Consider the following 18,475-nt stretch of genomic DNA (forward strand, 5'->3'; position numbering starts at 1 on the left):
CAGTTGTTTAAGTGTCCAACTTCGGCTCAGGTCATGATCTCACAGGTGATGGGTTGGAGCCCTGCATCAGGCTCTGTGCTGATGGCTCGGAGCCTGGAGCCTGCTTCCGATGCTGTGTCTCCCTCTCTCTGCTCCTCCCCTGCTCGTGCTCTATCTCTCAAAAATGAATAAACATTAAAAAAAAAAAAACCCTCATGCAGTGTTAGAGTAAATTAAACGTGTACTTAAAAAAAAAATAGTCACAGGGTCATCGACTTGCATGAGTATGCAAGTCTGATGTGGTGGCTTTTTGAAGTATCCCTGAGTTTTGTCCCAAGCCAAGGCATGGCAGGGCTTTTCCCACTTGGAGCTTCTCCCCACCCTGGGAATTGGTTGTAGGTGTTCCTCTGTCCCCCAGATGGTTCTGCAGAGGGAAGTCAGGAAGGTGCAGGGAGCCCCAAACATCTATGAACCGGCCTGGCAGGGTAGGAATCTCCTGTCAAAATGGCCTCCTTTTGTATGTGTCCTGGGCCCAATGGGACATAGGATTCTACTCAGAAGGGCCGAATGGAAGAGAACTGGATGGCGGAATGATTAAGGAGGTGTGGGCAGGATAGAAGTGCTGACAAAGGAGAGGCGGAGCCCTTCTATCTGGGGTGCCAAGGAGCAGGGGGAGGACACGCAGTGCCCAAGAGAGGGGGGAGTACCTGTGCCAGCACGTTGCCCAGGCAGGGACGGCAGGGCACAAACCCCCATCTTCCTTCTTCTCACCCTCTGTCCTCTTGCCAGTGCCTCCCGCTGGCCAAATGCCACGAGAAGCAGAGGGCGAGAGGCCATAGAAGTCAGCCCCAGGCACTGGGAGGGGCGTCGAATGGAGAATCACTAGTGCACCTTTCAGTCATGTGCTTCAAAGTCAGGCAGACCTGAGTTCAAATCCTGGCTCTGCCATTTAGGGAGTTGCTTCGATGCCCTAAGACTCCGTTTCCTCATCTGTAAAGTGGGGATGACAGTCCTTATCCTGTGAGCTGCTATGAGATTCAATGTAGGACTGTGTGCCTACCTCGCGGTCTGGAAGTGTGATGCTTTGGAGGCATGGGCAGAAGACGGGCACCGCTGGGTCGATTTTACAGATGAGGGAGTCGGGCTGCAGCGAGAGGGAAGTAGCATGCTCGCGTTGTATGAAAGTGCCACTGGGCAGAACTGGGAATGAGATGCGGCCCGGTGACTCCCAAGGCCCAGGCTTTGTCTCTTGGACGCTCATCCCGTAATTGCTTTCAGTCGCTGCTTTCAGTCTCTCGGAAACCACTGGCTCAGATACCCACTGCGTGCTCCAAGTTGGGCTGATGAAAATGTGCCAGAGTCATTAAGTTATCAGTGGGGAAGGCGGCTGCTTCTCCCCTGCAGGAAGGCTTCTGCTGTCTGCTGCAGCCGGCTTTGTTCACACAAACTGCCCCTGATTCTCCCCCCCGACCCCCCGCCTCCTCCTCTGCCTCCTTGCCCCACTCTATTCCCCCAGATAAGGAGTGAGTGGGGTAGGATTGGGGGGTGGGTGTGCTGCAAATATTCCGGGGCAACACTGAAGGTATTCATAACTCCAGACAGGAGGTCCTACCTGGAGACTCCAGCTCTGGATTGGGAAGTGGGCACACACTATTTCTGCGGCTTGACAGATGGATCCGCCCCAGGGGAAGGAGAGGGAGGAAGGCAAGCTGGACCTTCCTTATTGTCACAGCCGGTCCTCTCCACGAGCGCCGTGCCAGGAACACAAATCCAGGTGCATGCTTGCCAAGGTGAAAAGAAGGGCCTCAGGTTGTGCCCATGCAGGGTTGACTGGTCCCTGGGGCGAGGGATTCAGAGGCGCGTGACGCAAAGGAGAGGGCCCTGGGGAAGGAGACTGGGGCGGGGGTGGGGGGGGGGGGGGGGGGCACAGCCCTCCCTGAATGCTTCAGCAGTCTTAGGGCTCGGTCTGATTCCGCACGGCAGAGAATTCCAGAGTGAGATTGCCGAGGAGGTAAAAGGAGAGCAGATGGTTCTAAGACTTTATTTTCAGAGGCTATTTTCCCCACCCTCTTTTTCTTGCAACTCCATCACCCCTGACTTCAGAGGAGAAATGACTAGATACTCCCCCCCCCTCCCCTTTTGGGTTTCTTCCCTCTGCCGATCCGCTTTGATGGCAGTAGTGATAACAGCCGACAATGGCTGACACTTGCTAGGAGCCAGGCACGGTTTTAAATGTATTCTTTCATGAAACCTCACAATGTGAAGCAGATGTGCTGTTGCGATCATCCCCGTTTTCCACAGAGGGTGCTGAGGCAGAGAGGTTTGGCACCTCACCCCAGATCACACGGGCGGTTGGTAGCAGACGAGGCAGGGATTTGAATCCAGGCAGTCCAGATCCAGGGTGTCCTCTCACCCACCACAGAGAAACCGTCTCTCTGAAGGCAGGCCCAGCCCAGAAGTAGGGCCAGAGGAGTGGGTGGCACAGAAATGACCATGGCTGCGTGGTTAACTTCTCTGGCCAGACTTCCTGTGTTACCCCAGAGGGGCCTTTTACTGCCACTGCAGGGCTGCTAGGGTCCTGTGTTCCACGCCACAGCTCCTGTCCTATCAGGGCTGTTGGGTTGGTTGTTGGGAGCAACTTAGTCCCTGGTCTCTGGACGCCAGCCCTAGGTTTCCAGGACCAGGTACGCGACTTATGGGGCCCAGTGCAAGATGAAAAGGAGGGGCCCTTTGTTCCATGCCTATTTACAATTTCAAGATGGTGACAGCAAAGGATTAGCCCAAGTGTGGGGCCCTTCTGAGCATGGACCCTGTCTGAACGCACAGGTCACACGCCCACGAAGCCGGTCCATCAGTGTTTGGAGCAGCAGGGACATAGAATAGAATAGGGCTGGGTTTTCCTTTTCTTCTAATCCAGTCAAAGTAGGATTTCCAAGGCATTTCTTTCCATCCAAACGTAGCAGTTTGATCCAGATACAATTCCAGCAAAATAAATCTCAGAACTCTTTTGTCCCTAGGATGAAGTCATTCAGTGGCCTGGCACTTGGGTTAGAAGCTTCGTTTTGGGGTCAGGCATCTTGCTGTATTATCTCCAATCCCTCCTAACCCTGCCTTTCAAACTCCCCCTCACTCCTGCCCCCTTCCCGTTGGCCTGTGAGGCTGTTCTGGGATCTGCCCTGGTAGAGAACAAGCCCCAGTCAGCCTCCCTGACCCACAGTCCCATCCGCCCCCCAGCCTCACTGGTGGAGCCACGCCGGAAGGAATGGTCTGTCAGCCCTGTCACCCCACCCCATTCCTCAGGAGCATCCTAGGCCTCTGCAGTCTTGTCTTGTCCTCCATGAGGCTGAGGATTCCCTTCTCAGGAGGCTGAGGTGGCCTCCTGGCTCTCAAATCCAGTGGTCTCTTTTCAGTCCCCATCTTTCTTGACCCTTCTTAGGCGCTTGACTTTATCCTGGCTCTGCCTCTGTGCCCAAGGCTACTCATCTGTAAAATGGGGACTTGGGTTGCCGTGAGCAAATTTACCTGAAGCACGAGAGCAAGCCTGGCCCATGGCACACAGTCAGTGGCTGTGAGCAGTGGCTGTGACCGGTGGTATCAGTGGTCCTGTCATCTGGAAAGCCTACCTCTTTAAAAAAAATTCTGGCATAATTTACATACGGCATTATAATTAGTTTCAGGTGTACAATATAGTGATTCAACAATTCTGTATATTACCCAGTGCTCATCCTGATAAGTGAAGTCTTGATGCCCGGCATCTATTTCACCCGTCCCCCCACCCACCTGCCCTCTGATAACCATCACTTTGTTCTCTATAGTTGAGTCTATTTTTTAATTTGTTCCTTCTGTTTTGTTTCTTAAATTCCACACTTGAGTGAAATCATATGGTAGTTGTCTTTCTCCGACTGACATTTCATTTATTGTACCCTCTAAATTAATCCATGTTGCTGTAAATGACAAGATTTCATTCTTTTTTATGGCTGAGTAATATTCCATTGTATCTATATATGCCACATCTTCCTTATCCAGTTATCTATTGATGGATACTCGGAAACCCTACCTCTTTGGCTTGTGTTGCTCCTTCAGGGCTGAATCTTTCTTAAAAAAAAAAAAAAGTTTCTCCTTCTCCACTGGATTCTTAAGATGCTGGTGTTTTCTGAGTTCTTTCCTCTGTCCACACCTTTCTTCTCTCTCTACACGATCTCTCCTCCTCTCCATATCCCTCACTTCCACCCTGACACCTCCCCCATCTACATCTCTTTCCCCAGTTCAGGGTGTTCAGGGCAACCCCAGACTGAACTCATCCTCTTCCTTCTTTAAATCTCGTTTTCCTCCTCATCCTTCCATCCAGTTGCCCAGTGGAAACCTGGGTGTTTTTGTTGCTTCCCTAACTGGCACCAAGTGCCAGCCGTGAGTTGCCCCGTGCTGGTCATTGGGGATGCAGCAGTGTGCAAACACGGGAGGGCCCGCTATGCTTGCTGCTGGTGGGAGACACACATATTGATCCATGATTCGTCCTAGGAAGGTAACAAACTGGGATCCTAATTTTGATTGGAAAGACTTCCCTGGGGAAGGACATTTCAGCTGAGATCTGAAGAATGATGAAGCATCATTAGGCAGATCGGGGCTGGGGAGCATTGTAGGCAAAGTGAAGAGCTTGTCCAAGGGCTTTCTGGTGAAAAGAAAAACGTTTAAGGAGTGGAAAGGCAATGGGCAGAAGGGCAGAGAAGGTGGTGGAACGTTGTGTCGGGTGAGGCTGGGGAGCCAGACGGGGGCTGGATGGTGCATGGCCAGGAAGGTGGGGGGTTACTATCAGTCTTTCTAGGCTCCTCCTTGCAGCTTATACCCACCCCTTTTCACCAGATTCCTTCTCTTTAACCCCTCTCCCATCCTGAAATCCTCATTGTTCACACATAGAAAATTAAAATAGCCTCTTGCCACCTTCAAATCCATCTTCTGTACTGTAGTCTTAAGTGGGATTTCCAAAATGTAAATCTGAGTAAGTCGGTCCTCAGGCTACAATCCTCCCCTGGCTCCCTATTTTCAGGACCAAGTCCTGCCCAGCTTTCTCGCTTGTTAGCTCCCTCACGCCACCCCTCCCCCAACCTTCCTGCGGGCTCTTCCCAAAGTTAGGCAGCCTGTGCTTTGGTGCCTGAGTGCCTTTGCCTCCTTTGTCTGTATGGTGATACTCTGCTACCCTGCAGGCCACAGCTCACCCACCACCTCCAGGAAGCCAACCCTCCACTCCGAGGCCGCTATGCCGGCCCCGCCTCCTTCCCGCGCGCATGCGCACACTACATTTGTTCCACCTCCCTCTTTGCATGTGGATGTGTACCTCTTCTCTGCCAGACTTTGAACTCCTGGAGGGTGGGGACTGTGGCTCCTTTATCTTTGTCCTTCTCATGCCACAGGGCTGGACACATATTGGATGCTAAATACACGTTGTCTTGAAGACCTGGTGATGGAGGAATAACATGGTATAAGCAGGTGGTGAAAAATGACACTCCATCAGGAGAGCCCTGTGTATAGGGACGAGGGTTAGGAGGCCAGGTTTCCATGATCTCCACGTACTGTCTGGTTCTGTTTCTTCTAATGACCAAGCACAAGTCTCACTGTCCCCGCCTGCCACTTCTATCCATTCCAAAGGGCAGGTGCACCAGGGTGGGCAGAGTCAAGCCTAAATATAGTCAATCTTCTAGCAGAGTGGTTCTCAGACTACAGAGTGTACCAGAATCACCCGGAGCGCTTGTTGAAGCAGAGATTTCTGGCTGCACCCCCAGAGTTTCTGATTCAGTAGGTCTGGGGTGGAGCCCAAGAATATGCATCTCTAACAACTTCCCAGGTGATGCTGATGGTGCTGGTCTGGGGACTACTCCTTGAGAATTTCTTTTCTAGCAAAAGGATTTGCTCTAAAAATAATTACTCTCTATGGTGTTGGGAAAGGAGATACAGGAAGCTTTTTGCTTGGGTTTGGTTCTATAGGTTTAAAGACCTATTAGTATGAGATTAATGCGGATAGGTGGATCAGATTCTACACGCTTCCCTCCTCCCCCGTCTCCTGGCTTTCCCACAAAGTGTTTCCGTGTTCATTCATCAGCTATTCAACGAATATGTTTTGAAGGTGTAATACATGCATGGCAACATATGAGGCGGAGTTGTTGCTATTAAGATGAAATTAGTATGAAACCGTCCTGAAGAGAAGTCCTCTGGTATAGACGTAACTATAATTCAAGAGATCAAAGAAGAAATACCCACTCAGATGGGTAGTTCATTGCCCAATCAGCGGAATTGTCCCAGGCATCTAGTATTAGTGGGAATAAAACAATTTTATAGTGAGACCACATGACTGTGAAGATCCTGAAATTCTGGGGGCACCTGAGTGGTTCAGTCGGTGAAGCGTCTGACTTCAGCTCAGGTCATGATCTCATATGGGCTCGAGCCCCATGTCGGGCTCTGTACTGACAACTCAGAGCCTCTGGAGCCTGCTTCAGGTTTTGTGTCTCTCTTTCTCTCTGTCCCTCCCGGGCTCGTGCTCTGTCTCTCTCTCTCAAAAATAAATTAACGTTAAAAAAAAAAAAAAAGATCCTGAAATTCTGTGATTAAGGAAGACAGTGATAATTGACACAACATGGCACAAATGCTGTGGAATTTGTAGCAAGGAGTCCCCAGAGTCAGCTGAGGCCTCCTCATGTAAATACTGATACTATTGTCCTTGTTTTTAATAAACATTTATTCTTCACCAACAATGCTTGGTTACTTAGTGGATTTCTATCCGATGACCCCATAATTTGCTGTTTATTGACCTCAGATCATTGAAAAGGTTAAATAGAAAAAGCCACAAGCAGGCCCAGAGTGCGCCTCGGGGCCTCTTTAGGTCCCATTGCCTGTGTCAAATGGAATTGAGATGTGTGGTGCCATTTTATTTTTTTTTTTTTTGAAGTTTTTACGAGAGACAGAGGGGGGGGGGGGGGGGAAGGGAGAGGGAGAATGTAACTAGCCAATTGTAGCACTTGAATTTATAGTTAGGTCACCATATAATACAGGTCACCAACTTGAATTTCAGACTCTCACCTTATTAAGAAAGTCCAACCAATTGCTGAATTCCATTGTATGAGGTTAAGGGTCAAAGTCCCTCTTTTAGGAGGGTCGAGCACTTAAGATGTGGCAGGCCAAGCCGAAGCCCCTTGCCCCTCACTACCATTTATTGAGCATCTGTTATGTGCTGGATACTGAGTGAGATACTTTACATACATTATTTATAATCCTTCAAGGTAAGTAGTACTATTATCATTTTCAGATAAGAAAAAAGGCACAGAGAGATTATGTATCTTGTCCAATTTCACACAGCAAAAAACCTCAATTCATTTTTGGAAGTCAGCATAACCATAAAATTGAAACACGGTAGAAGATAGGTCAAAAATTATAGATCTCATCTCGTCTGAGTATAGATCAAAAATGCAAGATTAGAAAATAGAATGCAGCGGTATATCAAACAGATAATACACTCTCATTCTAGGAACACAAGAATGGTTCAATAATAGGAAACATTAGGAAATCAACATAATTCACCATATCAACAAACTGAAGGAGAGTCGTATACTAGTAGATGCTGAAAGGGTGGCTGATCAAATTCTCCTGTAATAAAGCTCTAAAACAGGAATAAGAGGAACTACCTAAATTTGATAAAGACTACATATTGGCCACATGTATCATTGTAAACAGTGAACCACTAAATCCAACTTTGTTAAAAGTGACGGTGGTCTATTCTTAAGTTATTTAGCTGGACTTCTGCTTCTCAAGTACTGGGCAGCCAACCAATGGAAGTGCACCTCTCTTCTTCTGGGCCCCACGATGCCGTATTTATGTTGCTTGGTGCCTTTGTCTCAGACTGTCCATGGGAGAGGTAGTGCTTGCGAGGACGCAATCCTAGATTTTGGGGCTCAGAGACTTCCTGGGGCTTCAAGAGCACAAGCTCTCAGATGCCACCTCTAGCAATGATGCCTTGGCCTTGTGGTTTTCATGGCGGAAGTGGAATATGGTTTTCTGGCACAAAATCACTGCACGATACGTCAAAAATATCCATATAAAGCTTTTGTACTTTACAGAGTTTGCCACAGCGTAGTGGAAGGAGCACTGCATGGGAATCCAGGAGACCTGGGTTTCTAGTGGCTCTGCCACAACCAGTTATACGTTCCCAGCCAAATCATTTAGTCTTGCTGGGCCTCACTTGCCTCATCTGTGCCATGGGATGTTGGACTGGATGGACTACCAGTGCTCTTTGACCTCAAAGTTATAATAATCATAACCCTTACCATGTGCCTGGCACCGTTGTAAGTGTTCTGCATAGAGGTTAACTCATCACAGCAACTCTATGAGTTCAGTACTGTTATGATTCCCATTTTGCCTCGGAAGAAACTGAGGCACAGAGAGCGTAAATGACTTGACCAGGGTCTCACAGATAGGAAATGATGGAGCTCTTAAATAGTTCAACTTCCATCCTTTACTTTTCTGGTTTTTCTTTACCTGGGCCCATGTTGTTCATTGTGGTGTTTGTTTTGTCCAGCGGAGTTAAGGTTGTTGAGGGTGGGAGACGCTTTTTAAGGGAAAGCCAGCTCTGGGGTAGATGGATGGGAGTCACTGCCTGGGAGAATGATGGCGATGGCTGCAGAGGTTGCTAATATTTGCCCTTTTCCCTCTTCTCCTCTTTTCCTGTCTAGTCTGTGGCAAGCGCTACAAGAACCGGCCAGGACTCAGCTACCACTACGCTCACACTCACCTGGCCAGTGAGGAGGGGGATGAGGCTCAAGACCAGGAGACCCGGTCCCCGCCTAACCACAGAAATGAGAACCACAGACGTGAGTTCCCAGTTGTTGGCTGGGGTAGTGATGAAGTGGGGTGGGGCAGTGATGAATTGGGTGGGCAGGGCTGTAGAGTGTTCTCTTCACCTCTGGTATCTTTGGTGGCACCCACTGATTGGTTTCAGGGTCCTGTGGTGACTTGGCTGTTTTAGCCCAGCCCCAGCTACCCCATGGGTCATCTGAGCCCCAGGTTTAGAGTAAGCTGGGCCGGATGACGCACCCAGTTCTGTTCCCAGAGGAAGGAGATGAGTGTTAAGGTACAAGGGAAACATCCTCACCTGGCCATTATCAAATGCCAGACCTATTCCTCTTTTCCCTCAGCTCCAGAAGTTTCGTTCACAGATACCACCCTGACTTGGGCATAGCCCTTGGGTATGTCAATTCAGATGGACATTCTAAACGTCTCCTTGGCCACCAAGAGATGTGGAATAGTCTTGATTTATTGCCTTGGCTGTTATAAGGGTCACAATTTTGGTTCAGGGCTCTCCTGTCTTAGAAAAATAGGACCCTTGAGTCTGTATGCTTTCCTTGAGCACTCCATTAGGACGCATAATCTGGGGACACTTGTCAAAAACTCAAAATGGGGTGGCATGATGGAATCTTTAGGACTTGCTTCAAGATATGGGTCATTCTAAGATCATTAGGTGAAGAATAATTGTGGACATGCCATGTATCTTGTATTTTGTTCACAAGATTTTGTGGTAGGTGTTCTTAAAGTGAACAATTCAATGTAATTAAAGGGATGAGACCTTTAAAAATATCCAGACTCTAGGATCTGAGGGTGACTCCTGTGCATTTTAGTCAATCAGCTTAGTCAACAGATGTCCATCAGCTGCCTTCACCAAATATTTGAAATAATTAACATACTTTGGCCAAGACCTTTTTTCAGATTCATGTTGGTTTTGCCTAACCCTCACCCTCCTTTCTTCATGTAACATGGCCTTCCGTATTAGTTTGCTCAGGCTGCCATAACAAAATACCACAGACTGGGTGGCTTAAGGAACAGAAATTAATTTTCTCGCTCTTCTGGAGGCTGCAAGTCCCAGATCAACGTGTCATCAGGACTGGTTCCCACATAGACCTCTCTCCTTGGCTTGCAAGTGTCTGCCCTCTCGCCCCCTCTTCACGTGGTGGCCCCTCTGTGTTCTTGTACCCCTGCTGTCTCTTTGTGTGCCCAAATTTCTTCTTGTAAGGATACCAGTCAGATTGAATTAGGGCCCACCCTAACTTGATCACCTCTTTAAAGGCCCTCTCCTTGAATATAGCCCTATTCTGAGGCATGAGGAGGTGGGAGTTAGGGCTTCAACAGATGCATTTTGGGGGACCCAATTCAGCCCGTACTCCTTCTTTAATTCTTACTCATTTGCAAGATTCAAGTCTTTCATGCATGTGACCGACCTTTATTTTCTTACCTGCTGTTGTCATCTGGATAGAACCTGGAAAACCCAGCATGAGTGTCTGACAGAGCTTGCTCGTCTCCCCTTGCCAGCTTCTGAGTAATGCTTAGCGCTCTCTCGCTCTCTCTCTCTCTCTCTCTCTCTCTCGCTGTCTCCTCCCCAGGGAGAGGTTCCCTTGGTCCAGTCACACTCATCTTTCAGAAAGGAACATGCACAGGGCAGCTGGCATTTGCGTCTCCCCGTCTCTCCTCTTATCCCTTCTCTGATCTAAGTGGCCCGGGCGTACCTATTGTCTCCTACCGCAAGGAGGCCAAGAATGAGCTCTTTCGATTTGGGTCGCTATCTGGAAAGTATTTATTAGCCACAGTTGCTCTCTCTGAAGTATTTGTTAACTTGGTATTATTTCCCACTCCCCCCAGCGCTGGCTTATCTTCTTGACATCCCTTCTCAAATGTCAAGCCATTTTGTCCTTGTGTTGTGGTTTTTTACTCACGCTATAGGGTTCGGAATGCTTCTCTTTCGTCTGTGTCTCTTTTGTGTGTGTGTGCATGGTGATGGCAACAGCGGAGGAAGGTTCCTCGTGGTCCCCCCAGGTACGCTGCAGGCCCTGAGTGGATCAAGGAAATCTCTTCCTTAGCCATCCCTGCCATCTCCCCGATGCCCCCACTTGCTCGCTGTTGACTTCCAAGATGGGCACTGCCATAGTTTCCTCTGTCCACCAGGATCTCCTCGTGTACTCTTGTGAGTCAGTGTCTTCTGTCTCCTCCTGTCCTCTCTGAGAGGCCAGATGGCCATGCTTGGTCAGGAAGCTGAGTCTTTCCTCCTCCTAGATGGAGATGGGTCAACAATCTGGCTGTGCGTTCTCTCTGTGGGCTTGTCAGTGAGCCTCTTGGCTCTAACTCCCATCTACCCTTCTCCTTGACACCTGCAGGTGACAAACCGAGTCCTTCAAAAAGGGTCATCTGACTACCCAAGGATTTTAAGCTGCATAAAAAAGAGTAGCTGTCCCTAGGCTCATCTGGGGCCTCCTTACACGAGGAAGGTTCCAGAACCTTCACAAACACCTTTTCAACAACATCTTTTCACAATGCCTCTGAGAATTCTGTGATTAAATCCAGTTTTGCTAGCGAGGAGGAGGAGGGTGTGGTGGGAAGGCCCCTACTGTCCACAGAAGCCATCCCTTCCCTCTTCCCCAATTTCTCTGAAGAAATCTAAGAGGCAGCAGCTCTTCCCAGGTTCTTTGCACCACGCACGCCACCAATCTGTTTGCTGCTCCGAATGTCTGCTCTGTTCCCTCCCACATTCCCCTGGTGAGCAGCCCCCCAACCACTTTCCCGTGAGCACTAATTGCCAGCATCGTTAATACCCAGTCATTAGCTGCTCCCACTGTTTGGGGGTGGGGGTGGGCTCCCATCCATCCTGCCCCTAAATGCCACTGGGGCTGTGTGGTGAATTGAACGTGACAGCGTCTGAGGTCTCAGCTTTGTGATCCTCCCTTGGCGAAGCTTTTGGAGTGGGGGAGGGAGGCAGGAGAGTTTAATCCAAGAGGCTAATCTGCAGATCCCCCAGGAAAAGTTCTGGATGCCAGCGAAGTGGGAATGCTGACTTTTCCCTCTTTAGCAGAACTGCAGGGTGGCCCAGCTGCTTGTGAGCACACACAGGCCTGTGGGGGAAAACAGCCCTACAAGACTCCGGAGTTTTCTGTGGCATGGGCATCTGCGTTTGTACCACCTGCAGCGGTAGAGACCTTTTGACTTTGGTCCACCTGCCGTCCCTTGCCGCACCCCCTGACTTTGTCTCCAGCCAAGCCATTGCTCATGCCTGTGCCTGCCGCTGCTGAAAGGGCAGAGCGGAGTGCTGGAGCCAGCACTGACCTCCCCTCACCCCCCCAGCCCCCAGCTGCCCTGTGCTCCCAGCCCCGCAATTGCCTCCCCCCCCCCCCACCCGGCTGATGTTCTCTCGCCTTTGTTCCTCTCCTAGCCGCTCATTTTCTCCTGAGTATACACTTCTTGTCTCCTCTCTAGGTTTGTCCCCTTTCCTTCATGCCTTTGCCTCTCTGCCCCAACTATAGGTAGCCCTGAGATGCTTGGAGCTCCAACATTCACCTTGGCACGTAGTACTTTTCTGTTGGGGTCTTCCCTGCCTAAGCGGCCCCCCCTTCCCCTCCCCATGTGAGGCTGGATTCTTCTTTCTTCTTGCATTTCTTTGATCACCCCTGTCTGCTTTCTAAAACCGAGATCACTGTGTATATATATGTGTGTGTGCACATATGTGCGTGTACATACAGGTACACACACACACACACAGACTACATGTATATGAGTACAAGGAGGGAGTGCTTGGGCAGGTTGGGATTCCACGTGGTTTCACTCAGAAGCGTTCTTTTGTGGGGGCGTCTGGATGGCTCAGTGAGTTAAGTGTCCGACTCTTGATTTTGGCTCAGGTCATGATCTCGCAGTTGTGAGTTCAAGCCCCGTATCGGGCTCTGTGCTGACAGCATAGAGCCCACTTGGGATTCTCTTTCTCCTTCTCTCTCTGCCCTCCCCCACTCATGCTCTCTTTCTCTCAAAATAAATAAATAAACTTAAAAAAAAAAAAAAGAGAAGCATTCTCTTTTGACTTCTGAAAGGTACCTGGGTAAACAGCCCCAGTGGGGCCAGGGTAGCAGAGAGCACTGGATTAGAATTCAAAACTCTTTTGACCCATGCTCACAATATCAAAACTCTTCTTGACTTTCCTTTTATCTTCTATGCAGAGTGAGAATCTACTAAAGATGATGTTTTCAAGGTACTTTTCTGTGAGGTGGGGTGGGGATGGGCATTTATGAGGCTCTGGATTCAAATGGAAACGCTGTAAATAACTACATTCCGTCTAATACATTCTTCTGTCTGTCCATCCATCCATCTATCCATCTATCCATCTATTCATTGGTTTAGTATCGCTGTGCTAAATACTGTCTTAATCCCTGTCCTTGAGAGCTCACAATCTTGTGCAAGAGTGTGTAATGGAGTACATATAGAATTGTGAAGGGCAGAGGGTCAAGGGCACAGTACACTTTCTACCCCTTACGGCAGTGGTGCTACCCCTTACGGCAGTGTGGCATCAGCATCACCTGGGAACTTGTTGGAAATTCAGATTCTTGACTCCAGGAGACCTGAAATAGAGACTCTGAGGGTGGGGCTCATGATCTGTGTTTTGGAAAGCCCCCCAGGGCATTCTGGTGCCCACAAAAGCTTGAGAACCACTGCATTAGGGGCTTTGCAAAGGCTTTGCTGAGAAGGCCACATTCAAGTTAGCTCTGGAAGAATGAAGAGGAATTTCCCAGGATGGGGAGAGGGCTTCCCAGGTAGAGGCAAAGGAAGGGGGGCATGAAATAGCATGATGCCTCAGACAAGGGGTAGTAGTCTGCTCTGACAGTGGCATTGGAAGAACGGTGGGAAAGTGAGCGGGAGCCACCGTTGGACGTGACTTCTATGCCAAGCTGTGTAGCTGTCATCCTGTATGAAAAGGAGAGCCACAGTAGCAATTACTAGAAGGCAAGGACAAATGATTTATAAAAAAATTTTGTTTGGCATATTATTAATTGTCACATGGAACATCTCTTTTACCTAATAGCATAAATGAGTATAAAATGTTCTCTATGCCATACTTGGAGCTCCTAAGAGGAAAGTGCTTTTTAAAATATGGATCTATAAAATTTATTTCAAGCCTGTTTCTCAGGTCCGTGGAATGGAACTTGGGTTGTCCTGGGTCCTTGGAGGTCTCAGTCTTCTGCATAATGATGGTGTGCCTGGCACATAGCTGGGCTTTCAGCATCCGTCAAGAGCAGAAAAAGCCCCACCCTAGCGCGCCTTTGGAGGGCATGTTGTACCGTGCTGAACTGGAAGAGGAGAGCTGAGTTGATTAAGGGTAATGTCGGCTGATTAGATAATCTGAAAATTAGTCTGATAATGTGCAAATTACCTAAAAGAAGCATATGATGTCATTGCTACACTGATGGGAAAGATCTAACAGATGTTAGTCTCCTGACATTTCTGTCCTCTAGCATATGGCCCGAGGGCAACGAGTAGAGCTTTAAGAGAGAGAGTGAAAATTACCTTCGACACAAGCTTGAGAATTTTGGATCACTCTGAAGGTGCCTGCAAAACCACGAAGCACACACAACCCACCACGTACCCAGCCTTGATGCAGGAAATGCAGCCTTTGTTACAGGGGAGAGAGAGGAAAAATCAGAAACAGGGCTCTGTCGGGAAGAGGGAGCCACTTTTCACTTCCTGAAGAGCAAATTTGGAAACTAACAACAGGTGTTCTTTAGGTGAATTATTATTTGACAGAACAGTTCGTAGATTACGAAGTGAAAAGAAACCTGAGGGGTTGCTCTGGCCTTGAGGGTATACTTGGAGTTCAGTTTTCAGACCTGCAGTCTGGGAGAATGGAAATGGAATTGGCCAGGCTAGGGAGTTGAGTCATGGCCCTGCCCCTCTGCCATCTTGTGTGTGTGTGACTGTGGCTCAGTTCCTCACACTTCTTTGCTCCTTTGTTGCCTCATCTGTGAGATGGAGAGAATAACCAAACTGACCTCATGGGGTTGCGTGAGTCTGCAGTGCGATGATGTGGGTGTTTGGCACCATATGCCTGCACGTTGTGAATGCTCCTATCCCATCTCTGGTGCCATTCGGACCGACAGAGCATGTCCATGACCACAGATGGCTAATCTGAGTCGGGGCCTGTCTGTGGCCGTGTGATGCCAGGACGCTAACTGCCTGTAGGGGTCTCGGTGGCGTTGGCGGAGCTATCAGAGCCTGGCCGGGCCCTGGCGCCCCCTCCCCGCCCCCTGCCCCTTGCTAAACCTTAGCTGTAGGACACCAGTCCTTCAGCACAGGCTAAACGTGAGCATTTATTGAGCGCTTACCGAGCCTGTGACCACTTGTGGGGCTACGTTGAATCAGGCCTCTAAAAAAGCGAAAACATGCCGTCTTCGCCCTAGGACAATTTCTGGTTTAATTGGGGAAATAAGATGGATGCAGGAAACCCAGTGGGAGGAAGCTGTGGAACGAAATCTGGCCCAGTGTAGCATCCCTGTGTTTGCCGTCCCATTTCCCCAGGACGGGGTCTCCACCCACCAACTTGCCTTTCTGTGAGCCTCTTTCATTTCTCTCACACTTTGGGCCTACTTACCTAGAACGTTCAGGTAAGGAGTTGAAGGAGTCCCCTGTCCTGAGTCATGACGATGACAGTAATACTTGCTGACATTCCTTGAACGTATCAGACACCGTGCTAGGCGTGCCACGTTCGTCTCAGTCATTCCTCACAGCAACCCTGTGAGGTAGCTGCTGTGTGTCCCCTAGAGGACACCAAGGCACAGACTCCACCTGATGTGCTCAGGGACTTGGAGCGTGAATGCGAATTCTCCGGTCACGTGTCACCTCTTGGGAAAGTTTACTGATGTAGGCCTTTGATTTTTTTCCCCTTCCTTTATCAGAAGCTAAATTATTTCACATAGGAGAAGAAAAAGGGGGAAGAAATGACAGAACACCTAACAGGTGCCAGGTCCTTCACACGCATTGTCTCGTGTGAAGTTCGTAGTCCGTGAGGCACATGCTATTACTCTCATTTTGCACAGGAGGAAACTGAAGCTCAGCAAGGATGAGTATCTTGCCCCGGGTCACACGGTGAGCAAGATGGAAAGCTCAGATGTGAGTGTGCTTGAGTTGGACACCTTTCAATTAAGTCAAGACATTGGAACCCCAAGTGACAGATCCTAATCCCAGAGATGAGATCTTTGTCACAGTTCTAGCGTTGTCCCTCAATTTTCACCTGTAGGCCAATCGTGAAGTGCATCATATCCAACAGTGGCTTTTCAAAAGAAACAGATGTATTAATGGGTACTCATCTTAGACTGCCTAAACGAAATACCATAGGTGGCTTCAACAATAGGGATTTACTTCTCATAGTCTTGAAGACTGGAAATCCAATATAAAAGTGCTGGCAGTGTCAGTGTTGGGTGGAAATCCAATATAAAAGTGCTGGCAGTGTCAGTGTTGGGTGAGGACTCTCCTCTTGGGTTGGAGATGGACATCTTACTGTGTCCTTTCATGGCTTTTCCTTGATACATGTCAGGAGAGAGAAGCAAGCTCTCTAGTATCTCTTCTTATAAGGCCGCTAATCCCACCATCCTCATGACCTCATCTAAACCTAATCACCTCCCCAAGGCCCAACCTCCAAATACCATCATGTTGAGGTTAGGGTTTCAACATATGCATTTGGGGGGAGACACAATTCAGTCCCTAGTAGGCACATTTAATCTTTAACACTAACTTCAGCTGTTTGTGGTGTTATAGGAACCCCCCCCATTACAAATTCTGCTTGCGATTTTAATTCGTAAATGAGTCTTACTCTAGAAAAAAAATCATACATCACTTAGTTCAGTAATTTTCTTGCATCTTTCTCTCATTTGTGTCTCATGCTCTTTTCTAGCTCTCCTATCTATCTATCTATCTCTATCTATCTATCTATCTATCTATCTATCTATCTCTTTCTGACGTTATTCTTTAAAAAAACTAATGCTGTGCCTAAGGTAGAAATCCTATGATTCATCCTTGGCTTTGTTTTCCTTCACAACTGTATCAGCTCCCCTCCAAAAGGTATTCCACATCTGTCTTCCTTTCTCCATCTCCTGGCCTCCACCAGCTCCTTCTTGGATCACTGCAACTTCTTTATTGGCCTCTCAGCCTGTTTTTACCTCTTATAGTCTATTCTCTATGGAGTAGCCAAAGTGATCTTTTTTTTTTTAATGTTTATTTATTTTTAAGGCAGAGAGAGAGAGAGAGACAGAGCGCAAGTGGGGGGAGGGGCAGGGAGAGAGAGGGAGACAGAATCGGAAGCAGATTCCGGGCTCTGAGCTGCCAGCACTAGAGCCTGACGCGGGGCTCAAACCCATGAACCATGAGATCATGACCTCAGATGAAGTTGGACGCTTAACTGACTGAGCCACTCAGGCACCCCAAAAGCGATCTTTTAAAAAAATTTTTTTAAGTTTATTTTTGAGAGAGAGAGAGACAGACAGACTGCGACCAAGGGAGGGACAGAGAGAGAGGGAGACACAGAATCTGAAGCAGTTCCAGGCTCTGAGCTGTCAGCCCAGAGCCTGATGTGGGGCTCAAGCCCACAGACTGCGAGATTATGACCTGAGCAGAAGTCGGACGCTCAACCAACTGAGCCACCCGGGTGCCCCAAAGTGATCTTTTTAAAGTATAAAATAGACTGTGCTATATTCCACTCTCAAAACTTAAATCACACTTGAATATGATCCAGATCGCACCTTGAGGGCCTGCATTTTTGCTTCTCACAGTGCAATCAGCAGCTTCAACATCAGCTAGGACTCAGGTGACCAACTCATCCAGGTTTGCCCAGGACATTTCCACTTTTAGACTGAAAGTCTGTGCCCTGGGAACCCCTCTGTGCCAGGCAAACCTAGACTGTAGGCTACCCTGTGGGGGAATTGATAAGAAATATGGAATCTTAGGCTCCAAGCCAGACCTATGAATCCTAATCTGCATTTTACCGAGATTCCCTAAATGGTTTGTTTGCACGGCACTCAAATTTGAGAATCCTTGCCCTCCAGGGCCTGCCAACCTCTGGGCCTTGGGCCTGCCAAGTTCTGACGTGACTTCCCACGGGGGTATGGTTTTTGAGCCCATCGTAGATCAGTAGCAGGCGGGCTTGAGCCGCACTGCCCGGGTACAGAGCCAGTGGGGCCACTTACTAACGCATGACCTTAGACAGGCCACGTAGCTTCCTTGTGCCCCAAGTATCACGATGTAAAATGAAACATTAATGCATCTACCTCTTAGGGCCATGTGAAGATTAAATAAGACAATTTGTATGAAGTGCAGTATTACCAGAAAATGTATGTGACACACGTGTGGTGTTAGAGCGGTGGTTCTCAAGCTTGAGCACGTCAGAATCACCTGTTCCTTAAAAAAGAGACTGCTGGATCCTACCGCACAATTTCGGAACCAGTGGGTCTGGCGTAGGGGCCTAGAATTTGCATTTTTAATTTTTTTTTTTTTCAACGTTTTTTATTTATTTTTGGGACAGAGAGAGACAGAGCATGAACGGGGGAGGGGCAGAGAGAGAGGGAGACACAGAATCGGAAACAGGCTCCAGGCTCCGAGCCATCAGCCCAGAGCCTGAAGCGGGGCTCGAACTCACGGACCGCGAGATCGTGACCTGGCTGAAGTC

At 48.7% G+C, this 18,475-nt stretch overlaps 1 protein-coding gene across 4 annotated transcripts in view; it reads left to right on the forward strand.

Moving 5' to 3' along the window:
* Window positions 1-18,475, forward strand: part of DPF3 (double PHD fingers 3) — a 256,781-nt gene that overhangs the window by 173,191 nt on the left and 65,115 nt on the right. For all 4 annotated transcript variants that reach the window (XR_007453669.1, XR_007453668.1, XM_049612521.1 and 1 more), the window contains exon 7: window positions 8,694-8,831. Coding sequence is in view for 2 of the 4 variants with exons in the window: in XM_049612521.1 (XP_049468478.1) it covers window positions 8,694-8,831 (138 nt within the window). In the remaining 2 variants the exon portion in view is untranslated. The remainder of the gene's footprint in view (window positions 1-8,693; window positions 8,832-18,475) is intronic.

The sequence above is a fragment of the Panthera uncia genome, assembly GCF_023721935.1.
Source record: "Panthera uncia isolate 11264 chromosome B3 unlocalized genomic scaffold, Puncia_PCG_1.0 HiC_scaffold_1, whole genome shotgun sequence".
Lineage (NCBI taxonomy): Eukaryota > Metazoa > Chordata > Mammalia > Carnivora > Felidae > Panthera > Panthera uncia.